General features: G+C 41.9%; 1 protein-coding gene across 1 annotated transcript in view; it reads right to left on the minus strand.

The window, feature by feature from the left end:
* Window positions 1–15,056, minus strand: part of PPM1L (protein phosphatase, Mg2+/Mn2+ dependent 1L) — a 186,713-nt gene extending 171,657 nt beyond the window's left edge. Inside the window, exon 1 of the mRNA XM_034781182.1 lies at window positions 14,120–15,056. Coding sequence (XP_034637073.1) covers window positions 14,120–14,518 — 399 coding nt within the window. The 5' untranslated portion in view covers window positions 14,519–15,056. The remainder of the gene's footprint in view (window positions 1–14,119) is intronic.
* Between the last annotated feature and the right edge of the window lie 473 nt (window positions 15,057–15,529).

Genomic DNA, 15,529 nt, shown 5'->3' on the forward strand with positions numbered 1-15,529 from the left:
TGCTCTCTGGTCAACTTACCTTACTCTTCTCGGGAAGCTGGAGTACCAGAGTCAACTGGAGAGCGCTCTACCATCAATTTAGCGGGTCTTCACTAGACCTGCTAAATCGACATCCGCTGCGTTGATATCTCAGTAGTGAAGACAAGCCCTAAGGAACTATTTTGGATTATCAAACAAAAACCTACAGACCAGTTTTTGAACATTCCACTTAGTTCACAATATTTTAGCCACGCTGCCATGTGCTGCTCCTGCCCTCTGCCTTGGAGCTGCTCTCCAGAGCCTCCTGCCTGCAGTGCGAGGGGGGGGGGGGGAGGGGAGGAGAGAAGGGGGGTTAGAGGGGGCTAATGTATCAGGGTGTCCCCCTCACCCCTGCTCCTGCACCCCGCTTACCCCATTTCCAAAGAGCAGGAGGGGAACACGACATGGCTCAGGATGGAGGGAGCTTGCTGGCAGGAGCTGCTGTCTCAACATGCTGATCTATTTAAAAAGGCAGTTACTTAGAGTGGGGTCAATGTACTTAAAGGGGCAATGTGCATCTCTCTCTCATACGCACACAGTGTATCTCTCTGTCTGCCATGCTGTCTCCCCTCCCTTCATTTGTGCTGTCTTGTAGAGTGTGAGGCCACATTAACAACGTGTTAACCCTTGAGGGCTCAGCCAATTGCTAGTTCATCATTTAGCAGTAAGGCATTCCCTGGGAAATATCCCACCCTCTGACTTCACCACCTCAACGAAGCTTCACAATCATCATCGCTGTGTACCAGTATTAAATTGTGTGTTTAAAACTTATACTCTGTGTGTGTGTGTTTATGTACACACACACACACACTATAATGAATAGTATTTTGTCTGGTGAAATTTTTTTTCCTGGAACCTAACCCCCTCTATTTACATTAATTCTCATGGGGATTTGGATTCGCTTAACATCGTTTTGCTTAAAGTCGCATTTTTCAGGAACATAACTACAATGTTAAGTGAGGAGTTACTGTAGTCAAGTATCATCTGCACATTAAAAGTACTGGTAGCATGAGTCCATGATATTGCACATCCTGAGAGGTCTCATGCAGATATTTAGAGAGGAAAGAATATTGTGTATTATGGGGAGCCACAAAATAGAGGGGCCTGCTTGGTTATAAGCAAGTGTCCTTCATGACTCCAAGGGATCCAAGCACCTACCCTATTGTGATCCAGCAAAGACATCCAGCACTGTTTCTCATCTGAGGCCATAAGATTAATCAGAATTAGCGGGGCCTTTGCTATATCATGTTCTGCCCTAAAAAATTATTGTGAAGGATATGCAATGCTGATGAAGGACAAATGATGCTGGAGCTTAGATGCCACCACTTTCTTGATTAACTTGCCAAGAAAAGAAATGCTGAGTAGTTTAAGAGGTGCTCATGAATTTAGTTTCAAGAATTCTAATAACAACTGTGTCTTATTTTCAGCTCTCTCTCTCTCATCTGTAGGGCCCTACCAAATTCACAGTCCATTTTGGTCACTTCCCATTCATGGGATTTTTAAAATAGCAAATTTCATGATTTCAGCTATTTAAATCTCAAATTTCACAGTGTTGTAATTGTTGGGGGTCCTGACTCAAAAAGGAGGTGTGTGTGTGTGGGGGGGGGTTGCAAGACTATTATAGGGGGGTTGCAGTGCTGCTACCCTTACTTTTGCACTGCTGCTGGTACTGCCTTCAGAGCTGGGCAGCTAGAGAGCAGCGACTGCTGGCCGGGATACCAGCCCTGAAGGCAGAGTTGCCGTCAGCAGCAGAGCAGAAGTAAGGATGGCATAGTATGGTATTGCCACCCTTATTTATGCAATGCTGCCTGCAGAGCTGGGCCCTAAGTCAGCAGCTGACACTCTCCAGCCGCCCTGCTCTGAAGGCAGCAGCACAGAAATAAGGGTGGCATAGTATAGTATTACCACCCTTACTTCTGCGCTGCTGCTGGCAGGGTGCTGCCTTCAGAGCTGGGCGCCTGGCCAACAGCTACCGCTCTCCGGCCACCCAGTCTGAAGGCAGTGCACAAGTAAGGGTGGCGATACTGCGACCCCCCTAAAATAACCTAGTGAACCGCCAGCAACTCCCTTTTGTGTCAGGACCCCCAATTTGAGAAACGCTGGTCTCCTCTGTAAAATCTGTATAGTACAGGATAAAAGCACATAGAAGACCAGATTTCATGGTCTGTGATGTGTTTTTCATGGCCATGAATTTTGTATGGCCCTATTCATCTGTGTTTTAATCATAATGGGTTTTAGGATATGTCCTTTCCTGTTGTTCAGCAATATGGTTTTAAAACAGCTGGCTATGAAGGAAGACTTCTTTAAGAGATGTATACGCCACCTGCCAATAAAGCTTTTAAATCTATTTGGAAAAGCCAATGCAGGTCAAGGCCAGCCTCTTCAGAAGTTGCTGGTACTCTGCATCCATTTTCATTTGATTCTTCTTTCATGGTGTTATAAATTTAAAATGCTGTTTAGTTCTCTGAAACAGCTATAAGAATTCCCAGTGTAGTTCAGAAAACAAGTTTACATTAACTTATGTTTAAGAATTTGTAAGTTTCAATCCAAGCAACTAAAAAAAATAAAATAAAAAGGAAAGAACGATTATAATGAAGATTTCAGGTGCACTCTGCATATTCTCCCAGTGAAGTAATTCAAAGACTGATGCTTGAGTAAAGCTGGTTTTGAAGACAACCCACGTAGAACTCTGCAAGCACATCCAGCATGCAAACTGCCATCTTGAAGTAATACTCAAACAACTATTTTATATTCAAGCAGACCATCAAGCATTTCTTGGGAGGCAGCAGGAGATAGAAAGTGCTTCTGTCCCAGAGCTTTAAAAACATCATTATTACCTTTAAAAAAGGTATTATTCCAATGCACGATTGTCTTTGGCTCTTCCATGCCATGTTCATCCAAAGGGGATTCAATCACTCTGAATGGTCTGCTATGTCTTCCAATATCACAGCTGTAATTAGCAGCTTTGAGACAAGTTCTATTCTGTAGCCATGTAGTTCACTTATTCGTACAAATAAGAGGTTTTAACAATCATTTTCCATGTTACGTAGCAATCCCATCTTGATTATGGGAAATTGAACTGTATTAAGTTAGCTACATGTTGACTTCATTTATATTAAAAACATATCTTTTTGCACTGTTTTGTTTTCTCCCTATTGCCTATAAGACTCTTGCAAAAGTCAACATTTAGAACACTTATTTACCTCTCTTCCAAAAGGAGAAATTAACATGCCCATATTTGTTTATAAACTTAAGTAGCATCTTAGGTTAGCATTTCTTTTTAGAAGAGAAGCAACCTTAAAGGCCACACAGTTCTGGGAATTCTGACACTCCATCAATTGCTACTGCAAAACATTCAGACGGAAAACAAAATACTGAGCCAAGCCCTGAGTCATGATGAGTATAGGCACATGCCAACAAACTGATGGCCAGCAGTAGGAGCACAGGGCAGACGTTAGCTTTCCTGATTCTGGACACTGGCACACTGGAAATGCTGCTCTCTAGGCCTTCCATGCAGGGACGTAGCCAAAGAGTCTGGGGCACGGTCCGCAAGTTGACAAATGTTCCCTGTCTCAGTAATGGCTGCTATGCCATCACTCCCTTCTGCCCTCGACTATTCTGTCTCTTTGTTGAAATATAATGATAGTATGGCAAGCTTGCTAGTAGCCTATGTACAGGTGCCTGTTAAACGCAGTTTACAATAGCACACATATCCACTTATGGAGGAAGAGAGGGTAGCTACACCACTTTTCATGCTCTTAACAGAATGCAGTCCATCGTTTTTGTCACAGTTCAGTGCCAGTTGCACCTTTTAGATCTTTCCCTTGTCTCTGCACCCCTCCCCCACATATTAGGCCTCTTGTCTTCACCTGTCCTGGGACAGAGCCTTATGTTTCTCCCATTCTTAGGGAGTTGTTTCTATGCTGCCCTGATGTAGGATTAACAGGGCGGTGGGGAAGGGGGAGGGCTAAATATCAGTGCGTACCGAAGTAACTCCCCTATGTGGATGCTGCAGTCACAAACTAAAACGTTCCTAGTTCACGTTAATATAGCCCTGTTTGAAGAGAATTACATTAATGCAAACTAGGAACCTGTTACTTTGCACCCACAGCATCCACCTGGGGGAGTTACTGCGCAGCACTTCAGTAGGCACTGCTATTCACACCCGCATATGTGCCAACTGTGATTACTCAGCGTCTGATGAGGTTTGGTGTTGTGACCACTAGTGAAAATAGCTTTCTCAAAACAAATAGTTTAATCCCAGCAGTAGGAACACTGCATAACAAAAGAAAAGCGTTTTAACAAAACCATCTTACCTAAGGTTTAGGTGGGCCTAGTTTCCCAGGCTCCAGAAGTGGGGGTTTCAGTTCTTTTGCCTATCTTCCACACACACCCTGAGCCCCACTTCAGGGTTGTGCTTTTATTCCTCCTAAAGTTCTTTGTTACAGTTTCTGCCTGGGCCTATCACGTCACCCCTGTACCAAGCCAGGATGTTGAAATCAGCATGTTCAGAGTAAACTTCAAAAAGCAAATGACACCTCCGTGGTCCATTCAGTGAACGGTGCTATCTGAAACTATTGACTACTTTCCTGCCTGCCTGGAATTAACCCCTTGTAATCAATACAGCAAACGAGACAACAACAGTCAAACAGATGAATCTATTCATAAAACATTTCAAGGATCTCCCACATCCTTCACAGTTTTGTTCAATTTCCTATAAAAAGACCTTTTTGAAAAAACTAGAGAGAAACCAGAGGGTTTTTATGTCAAATTATAACATTTTAATCAAAATTCAGGCTTAAAAATCATATCTTACTCCAAAAAAATTAAAATTTCCCCTCACTAAGATTCCATGCAACATGCACAGAACCTTGAATTTATATTTTACATAACATTTAATCATTACCAGTTATCCCAATACAGTTATGTCACTGGTTTGGGAGAAGAGATTTAGGCAATTTTAGTTTAGTGATCCATCTAGATTACCTGCAAATTAACATCCTCATTTAAATGCACGGTTTTTGTATTTTGTTTAGTTTTTTTTTTTTTTTAATGGTACGTGACCTCGGATGAATCAGAGAACTACATTATGGGATATGCACTTTCACTTATCAGAAGAAATGCTTTAATGCCTTCCAGCAGTTTTATAACTGGTAGAAAATGAAAAAGTAAAGAAATGTATTTCATTAAAAAGTTTATTGGTTGAGCGCAGCACTTACAGACAGTCTCTGCTATTAAAAACAGAATTTTATTAAATTAATGTTTATCCCTAAGGGGGATTTTGTTTAAAAAAAAAAAAAAGATTTGCCAAGATTAATGATGACTAGAAAATTTGCAAGGAACAACAGAAATTTTAACATTGAAAGTAAATGCAAATAAATGTTCATTTCTCCAGGGGAGCTTTGAGGTTTGCCGACACGAGGTGCAGTGGATAATTGCATTGTGGTTTAGCAGTTAAAACACGTACTTTGATTGTCTGGCTGGAGATGTCAGCTGCTCACACAGCTGTGAATCAGACAAGGTCGGAGATGATGAGAGCTGGCAATGTTTCAGCATCATAATAATCAATTTGTATCATCAGCAGTATGATTGGTACTCCATGCTGTCATGCAGCTCTCTCACTGAAGTTCATTAAGGCTCCCAGGAAGAATAATTATGCTGCTGCTTCTTCACCCTGCCCCACTTCATTGTATTACCTGACAATCCTGAGGCTTCTCTACTCAGTTAGAGGCTTTGTCCCACCTGAGCACCTCTCAGCCTTGAGCTACTTTCCTAGAATAAAAATTCATTGTTTCATAGAAAATTCAATCAGAATATTTTATGGCCTCTGTTATTCTAGACCTGAAATCCTACCAGTCATTACAAGTATTTGTTTTATTTCATGGACTAACTTATTGAACAGATAGACAGTCTGCAATAGCACCATCTATACAGGTCTAAAAAGAGCTGTGCCATTTTACAATGCATTATGGTATAATGGACAGCTTACAAACTGCTATTAAAAAGCATAAAGCATTTCAAGGATCTCCCACATCCCTCACAGTTTTGTTCGATGTCCTATAAAAAGACCTTTTTTAAAAAAAATAGAGAGAATCCAGAGGGTTTTTATCTCTCTCTCTACTCCGTTCATTCAAAAACTAAATTATCTGCTAATATTCTGATAACTTGCAGGAAAAAGTGTCTGTAGGCATGACAGAATTTAAGTTTTCTATACTGTACTTTTCTGATCAAGTCTTTACATTTGACAGTAAACATTAAAATCCTTTAACAACAACAATCTAAAGGATGTGAAAATCAGAAGGGTGCTCATATAGCGTACTCAGGACATTCGATCAAAGGGCTTGAAAAAATCTGCTCAGAGAATAGGAGACGCCTTCTCTGGCAAGCGTGGGGACATAAATCATTGGTGTTAGAAATCTTAAAGATGAAAGTTTTAAAATTTGTTAAAGTTATTACTTAGCTTTTCTAGATGCAAAGGATCTTCTTAACAAGAACCAATGTAAACTGATGATACAATGCTGCCTTCCTACAGCTGCAGTGCCTCTACTGGTACACAGGTTTACCAGTCAGCTGAGTGAAATTAACAGGACATTGGTCAGTTTCATTAGTGGCTATTTAGACCCTTATGGGAAACAATGAGACTGTTAAGAATCATGTCAATTTCCTGTTGCTGTTTGAGCTTTGAGTGAAGCAGAAGACTGGAGTGATTTATGGAGGAGTAAAGCAACTACAAAAAGGCTGGGGGAAAAAATGAATTGAGTAGAAGAGAACCATCTGTCTTGTAACATCCAGGAAACACTGGAAGAGGGAGAAAAAAATAAAGCTTCTTCTCCTACCCAACAGCTAGAAGCAGAACATTCGAGCTCTGCGCGACACTAATTTTTTTTCCTCCTCCCATCCCGCTCCACAATACCCACTCCCACCCGCTTCTGCATTGTTTCTTGCATTTTTATCCTGTTCCCACCCACAAAAACCTTAGATCCCGCAAATCCTGCAAGAGAGAGAGAGAGCTTCACCTTGCCACTAAAAATAAATAGGGTCTGTTATTATATAAACGTACTTCAGACAACTTTTACCACTAAAAGAATAAAACAAATCTTGCTTAAACCTTGTTATAATACACATCAAATTTCTTTCTATCCCATGCTTAAATTTAAGTATTTAAATCTTTCTTTAAAAACAAATGGCTGAAGTTCTATTTATGACAAACTGAGAAGAGATTTAGTGTTTTCCTGCAAATTACCAGAGTCTGGGGTATTTTTGCCCATCCAATCCCACCCACAACAAAGTACATTTTACCTGCTCTGGCTGTTATCCCAGTCCCACTGCAGGGCTCTACAGAACACCACTTCTACAAGCCACAGGCTGGTTTGAAAAGTCAAATCTCCAGAGTCCAGAAAATTTCAGTTATTCATTTTAACTGAATAAGAAAGTGTCAAAATCTCTCAAGCAAATACTACACAGGTAGTCATAAAGGAGTACTGAAGAGATGTGAATCAAGATAAAGCTAGAGTGCCTTGTGGGGTCACCAAAACCTTAAGTCACGTAAGTACACACACCTAGCTTCTTGAATTATATTTTATCTACTATGCTTGAAGGAAGACAGTTTGTTAATCATTTCTGTTCCTCTGGTCTACTACATTACTGAACTATGATTGCATTTGTCAAAAGAGAAATAGAAAAAGAGTTCTACTGTAAACAGACAAAGTTTAAAGTGATCTGAACTGCTGCATTAACACCATCACAATTCCAATATCCAATCATCATTTCTACTCCAGTCCCTTTAAGGCTTATCTGGACTGGGAAAATGAGTAGTAGGGTTAACCATGACCAGATAACATATTTCTACCACTAGGTGCCAGGTGTTTTAAAACATATTACTGTAATTTATGTGAACTAACATATTAGAACACCATTCATTTCCCAGTGTAGACGAGCCCTTGGCATGGATTTAACTAAGGGCACGTCTTCACTACCCGCCGGATTGGCGGGTAGCAATCGATCTATTGGGGATCGACTTATCGCGTCTAGTGAAGATGCGATAAAATCGATCCCCAATGGCTCTGCCGTTGACTCTGGAAATCCACCGCGGCAAGAGGCGGAAGCGGAGTCGACAGCGTCGCGGCAACAGTCGACTCGCCGCCATCCTCACAGCCAGGTAAGTCGACCTAAAATACGCAACTTCAGCTACGCTATTCATGTAGCTGAAGTTGCGTATCTTAGGTCGCCTCCCCCCGTAGTGTAGACCTAGCCTAAAAGCGTGTGTTTAAATTTATTTAGTTAAACCAATGCAAGTCTCTGTATGGACACGCTTATCTGTTAAAAATCATTTATCCCAGTTTGGCTTGCACCATAACTTTACCAGTGCAAACTAAACAGATAAGCCAGGTTTAAAAATGAAATACATATGGTTTTGACCAGTTTAACTAAACTGGCTTAAATATCATACCTTTAGCATAACTGCAGCAAGCTTGTGTATACAGCAGGTCTTAATTAGAATGATATAAGAGTTATTTTGCAATGTGGGAAGTGTAGCTCTCTGACATCATACCCGTGAGCTAAGACGGTTTTACTATCCAACAATAGGTTTCAGAGGAGTAGGCGTGCTAGTCTGTATCAGTAAAAACAACGAGGAGTCCTTGTGGCACCTTAGAGACTAACATATTTATTTGGGCATAAGCTTTCGTGGGCTATAACCCACTTCATCAGATGCATGGAGTGGAAAATACAGTAAGCAGGTATAAATAACGAGAAACTGCAGAATTGGAATTAATTTTCAAACTTGACACCATTAAATTAGGCCTGAATAAAGGCTGGGAGTGGCTGGGTCACTACAAAAAATAATTTTCCCACTGTTGATACTCACACCTTCTGGTTAACTGTTGAGAATGGGCCACATCCACCCTAACTGAATTGGCCTCGTTAGCACTGACCCCTTACACACACACTTGGTAAGGCAACTCCCATCTTTTCATGTGTTGTATATTTATACCTGCTTACTGTATTTTCCACTTCATGCATCTGATGAAGTGGGTTATAGCCCACAAAAGCTTATGCCCAAATAAATATGTTAGTCTCTAAGGTGTCACAAGGACTCCATGTTGTTTTTATCCAACAATAGAAATTTTGCTATATTTCATTTTATTTTTTTGGGGGGGGGGGGTTCTTTAGGCCAATAGAGATCTGAGACTCATGTATCAACATAACCCGCTCACTGTAAATATTTATTCAAAACACTAAGTGCTTTGCAAAGGATCCCAGATTGAAAAATGAAGTAAATTACTATAAAAGGAAAACCATTAGTAACCCTACCAATTCCTTGTGCTTATATGAACTCTGATTGACTTGGAAAATGTACATTAAAAATGATATATAGTGTTATCTGGCAAATAAAAAAAATTAAAGCTCATTTCATTTATTTCCTTCAGACATAATTTAAGTTAAAATTCTTCTAAAATGCAAGAGTAAAGTCTGCAAATAGGAACCTTTAATGTCAATTAATCAAATCAGCCCAAGATGAGATGTATATATTTTTTTAATGCTAGTGATGAAACTTTATCTTCAGTGTTACAGGAAATAGACAATTACCTCTGTGTCAGGTAAAAAGTTTTGTCAAGCTCTGTGTTCAATAGATACCAGTAAAGGCAAAACAACCGATCAGCCTGTTTTCTTCCTTATAATACACTACACCAAAAGCTCTAATTATCACTGGGGTTCTCAAACTGGGGGTCGGGACCCCTCAGGGGGTTGCGAGGTTATTATGTGGGGGGGTCGCAAGCTGTCAGCCTCCACCCCAAGCCCCGCTTTGCCTCCAGCATTTATAATGGAGTTAAATATATAAAAACTTGTTTTTAACTGGGGAGAGGGGTCGCACTCAGAGGCTTGCTATGTGAAAGGGGTCACCAGTACAAAAGTTTGAGTACCACTGAATTATCAGGATAAAAACTAATACTTGGGGGGGGAGGGGGTCTCATCAAAAAGGCAAAAGCAACCACTATTTTCCTTCCAGCAGTCAGTCATCATCTCTAGTTGGTTTAGTGGGCTCAGAATTTAAGTTTTTACAATATTTGCAAAAGGCTGGAAGGGCAGGGTGACCTACATACAGTACATTCCTGACAACATTAGTAAGGACTCTACACTGCTGGCCACTGCTCTCCCCCCCCCCCCCCCCCCCCCGCCACTTTATATATTGCAGCACCAACTAAGTTAATCAATTATCAGCATCTCCCTCTGATTACTTAGGACATTAATTTCTAGATCTTCTGGCACAAAAGGGTGTACTGAGTGGTTTGCAAATATTTTAAATAAGCCATTAACTGTTTATTTGGTGAATGCCTTCCACCCTCTCCCCTTCGCAAGACCCCAAAAGAGTTGAAAAGAACATTCAACATTCTTAGCATTTAAACAGGCCAATATGACATCACTTACAAAATGCTCCTTTTACCCTAGTTATTGGGAGCATCCAGTATGTAACTACTTATTGAATTTTTTTAAGTTTTCCTTCCCATATTGTTAAGAAAAGCCAACTATACACAATACAGCTATAAATTTATCAATGTTAAAGTCTGACTAAACATCCCTTCCTCTTTCAGCTGGTCTGTTTTTATTCTTATGGTTTGCTATAATACCATTTAACTAGTTTTCTATTCCTCATACTCTTCCAGCCTATATAGCACCTAAATTTTTTTTTTAAAATGCTTAAACAGCCTCTCAGGCCTTCTTTATAGCCTAAAGAAACTAAAAAAAGACACCAACCAGTTTTTTACCCCCATTTGTAGATCACCTTTAAGAGAACTGTCCAAAGTCACACCATAAAGTGTCAAACTGGTTCCGTATCTTCTTCTGCCCAGTTATCTACCCTAACCATTAAAACACACACGCTGTAAGAGTAGTCCATATTGCTCTTCAAGAAATAGTCAAATCAATTTTTACCCAAAGAAAGTTTGCAGTACACAAAATATTATAATGTGTCAAGTTTCATTCCCTAAAGTAATTTTCCTTTTAACTTTTATAACTGCAGTAGCTAACCAGACCCTTAACTAGAACATATGCCACTAATATTTATTCTTGATTGTCTACTTATTGTGTAGGCAGCCACCAAAATTTGCAGTGGGTGGCTGACCATTCAGACTAAAGATTGCCTCTCTTGTCTTGTAATCCCCACACTACTAACAGAATTACTTATGCAAAACTAACAATATTAAAACACTTACAATGTTCACAAATTAACATTATCCAGCAATTAATATTACTTAGCTATTGCTTCTCTATCCTTCACCTGATGGGCAACAGATAATGGTAGGGAAGAATTAATTTATCATTTTATATTTGTAGTGCTCTTTGTTAAGAAAAGCAAAATCTGCCTCATGTATTGTTCCATATATAACTCAGGGATTGCCATTCACTTGTCCTTTGCATGCAAGACGAGAAAAAAAAAAAAAGGAAAATTAAGTTATTATGAAAGCTTTATTACATGTTTAGGCACAGTATTCCAAGGAGCCATTAACCTTGTTTTAGACTCCCCAGATATCCAGGGAAAAAAATTAAACGGAAGACTCAAAAATAAGACAAATATTTTGCACGGAGTAGAAGCAAGCATTGTGCTACTCTGTTCAAATCAACAAGGCAAATGTAGATAAAATTAACTGTTATGCAAACACAGTGTTTAATGTAATGCACACAGGCCAGACACTTCATGCTCTGATAACTCATTTTCTTTTATGAAACACCACAAAAACAGAAAAACATTTATGTATGAAGCACTTAGACACTTGCTTTTTAAGAAAAGTAGAAAATCTGTAATTTAAGACATTAGCTTGAGTGAAGTTTGGCGAGATCTATTAAAGCCCTCAAAATTAAAGCTTTTTATTTTAAACACCACCCTAGAATGTCAATCAAGTAGAACAAATTCTCAGAGGCACCAGCAGCAGGTGGATATTAGTATAGAAGGTAAACGAGGTTTGCAGAGAGATAAAGTTATTTGTTGAATATATCACATGTATATAGTGTTAGAATCTGAGGTTAGACCTATGTCTATTAAGAGTGAAAGTACTTGTATTAATATGTTTGTAATTTAACTGCACTTTCTAATCTTACATTATTAAGTATCTTCAGCTTTTTACAAACAAGTGCTTAGATTTCCTCTAGCACCTCCCATCCCCACAGAGGAGAGGGGCAGAACATACATATGATGCAATTGAACAAGAGACATAGTCTCTATTGTGTACTATGCCAAGGGCTAAATGCTTGTACTATGCATTTGTCTACATTGGGCTTTTTAAATCAAATTCAGTGTTGTTCCAGACACAGTTTGACTGGCTAGTGCAGTAGTTCTCAAACTTTTGTACTGGTGACCCCTTTCACATAGGAAGCCTCTGAGTGCGACCCCCCCTTATAAATTAAAAACACTTTTTTTATATATTTAACACAATTATAAATGCTGGAGGCAAAGGAGGGTTTGGGATGGAGACTGACAGCTTGCAACTCCCCAGTTTGAGAACCCCTGGGCTAGTGTATACAAGGAAAATTGTTTAGAGTTTTCAAAAAAACAAATTTTAAACTTAGATTTCTACTCCACGTTCTGTTTTCAGACATGGCTCAGAGGGCAGAGCAGTTCAGAGGTGATCTTTATCAGGTTTGTGGACGGCAGGGCAGGTATGAATTTATGCTCTATACAAATTAACTGCCACTCCTTGGAGGATGGCTAAGGAACTAGCACTGCCATGCACCGGTCCTTCCAATCCAAGAGAAAAATATGGTATTGGTCATAACCAAGTATAAAAACCTGACAAAAGCCTTTAATAACCAAAGTGTTAATAGGTTATTACGGAGGTGACAAAATCCTAACCAAGGCAAGACAATAGTAAGGCAGACTTCAGATTGTCTGAAGCAAGATAAAGGCAATTTTCTCCCATCTGTCCAATGCATGGGGTTTAGAAACAGCACATTTAGGTTTAGAAGGGCAGCAACTGCTGTCCTTGTGTGCTCCCTGAGTGCCTGATCTCTGTCACAGCTTTTCCAGGAAGACACCTTGGCTGCTTGATATCTGAGAGCAGCTGAAGGAAATCCAAAGCAGTCATGCCACAGCACAGAAACACACAAACAGACTCTTCAGCTGGCGAGAAGAAATTTTAACTTGCATCTCTTCTCCAATTCCTCCAAAAAACTCCTCCCCTAATCAACACATGTACCGATAACAGGGCTGAACCTAGGATATCATAAAGGGACCTTCCTTCTAAATTTCCTTTCCACTCTGAAAAATAAGCCACAGTTACAAGAACTTGCTCTTTGTGTGCAACGCAAACAGCTAAAAGGCAGCTTTGTATTCCTCGATAGGGGAAAAAAAAACTAAAGAAGGTTTTCACAGCTACTGTTTGAGATAAAGATGCATCTCATCAAGTAATAATATAAGCCACAGAAAACAATGTGAAAAAAAGGAAAAACTTCCTTGGCTGGGAAATCAAAAGTTTAGCACTGGCAAGCAGAAAATTTTAGTGGCAACAGGAATTTCCCTGGCTTTCCCCTCAAAAGGAGAAACAAATCTTTATCAGGAGAGAGGCAAGAGATGAAGAGAAGCTCTGTGGGCTTCTCTTGCCTTGACCAAGAGGGTGGTTTACTGAGGGAGATAAAGCTTCTTCCTATGTATGAAAACTTAGGGTTGTTCATATTAATTCTTTAAAAAAAAAAAGTTTATTTTGGGTAATCTCCCCCTAGACTAACCCCTGTTGCTGAGCCCAGTCCCTCACAGAATGAGGAGCCCAGGCCACACCATTCCCTAACAAAAGATTATCCAGGCAGTCTGTATTAATTATTCTGCAAGGCAGAATCCACCTCCTGGAGCTTTTACGGACCAAACAATTCCCTGTTGTAAAGCATGTCAATGCACAGATTCTCCCCGCTTCCTCCAAGAGCTCTGATGCTGGAGGACAAGGGAGACCCAAGACTTAGCCCTGCTCCCGAGCCTAGGAACTCTCTGTTGGAATTAAAAAATAAATTAAAAAAAAAAAAAAAAGATGTGAACATCTGGCCCAAAAGACCCCTCAGAAATGGAGACTCATCCATTCATTCCCCCTTGTGAGTATTAATCACCCCACAAACTTGCCTCTCCTCCGTGCCCATCAAATATTCCGAAGATAGAGGGATGGGTCCTGTTGATAAGATCCGTGATCACTTCAAACCTGTCCTCCATGTGGTCCCTCCGCCCTTGGATGGAGTAGACAGCCACGTTGTGGCTCTTGAACTCCCAGGTCTTGGAGAACTCCGCATCCAGCACATCCAGCCCACCGAACCTGTCATTCTGCATGATCTCAGCCACCTTGCCCTTCACCATCTTCACAGCATCCCTGCTGGACTTGACGATGGTTTTCACCTCATCTGTGTGGAAGAAGTAACTCCAGAGGGCAAGGCTGATGCACAGCAGGAACAGGGTCTCTGGTCTTAGCAAGAAGTAACGCATGATCCGGCCCAGCAGAGACAGCAAAGTCATTGTATCCTCTATCATTTATTATAGAGACCGTGTATCTCCCACACCATGCACCACGCACCCCGATGGCTGGGATGGGTCTAAGACACGGCAGCAAATCAATGCATGCTGTGCTAATGCAAGCCCAGTGAGGGCAGGGCTAGCCGCAGCCTCTTACTCCTGCTGCTGCTTCAAGTGGGCTCACTCATTCAGACGGCTGGGATGGGTCTGATGCAAGGTAGAGATCAGCGCATGTTGGTGCTGCAAAGTAACCCAACCAGGGCAGGGTTGGTTAGCCGCCACCTCCTCTTGCTGCTGCTTCAGCCAGCTCCCACAGGGATAGATCTGATGTGAGATAGCAAAGACCAATGTACGCTCTGTCAGTGCAACCAACTAAGGGCAGGGTTATTCTGATGCTACAGCGGGATGTCCACGGCCCGATGACACAATGCTCTGCTATTGCAAGGCAAGGTCAGGTTCCTCCGGCGGCCGCTGCTTCACGGGTCTCACACAGGGACGGCTGCTGCCAGCTTGGATGCAGGGCTGGATCTACTAATGCAAATCCAAAGGGCCACCCTACCCGTGGCTAGGACCGAGGCAGCGCGAGGCAGCAGAGAACAGCGCACAATGCAAACCCGACAGCAGCGGGGCTCCGGCTCCGCTGGTACGGCAAAGCCAGGGGCCGGGTCCCACTTGCGCAGCCCCCCCGGCTGCTGCCCGCCTGGAGCTCACGGGGGCACCGGCTCCCTCAGGCCTGGGCGGCTCGGGCGCACACCCCGTTCTCCGCCTCACCCCTGCCCGGCCCCGGCGCCAGCCGTCCGGCTGCAGCAGCGATGGCACCGGTAGGGCCGCGCGCAGGTACCAACCTGCCTCTCGCGCCCCCACCCGCGTCTTGCGCCTGTCCCTCCCCCGGCCGGGGCGGGGCTCAGCCGCCTCCTCCCCTCCAGAGCCCCAGTGGGAACCAGCCGCCTACAAGCCCCAGCAGCCTGTGCGCTTCCGCCTCGCTTGTGATTGGCAGGAACCAGCCCAGAGGCTGCTGGGGCCTGTAGT

Source organism: Trachemys scripta, chromosome 9, assembly GCF_013100865.1.
Source record: "Trachemys scripta elegans isolate TJP31775 chromosome 9, CAS_Tse_1.0, whole genome shotgun sequence".
NCBI lineage: Eukaryota > Metazoa > Chordata > Testudines > Emydidae > Trachemys > Trachemys scripta.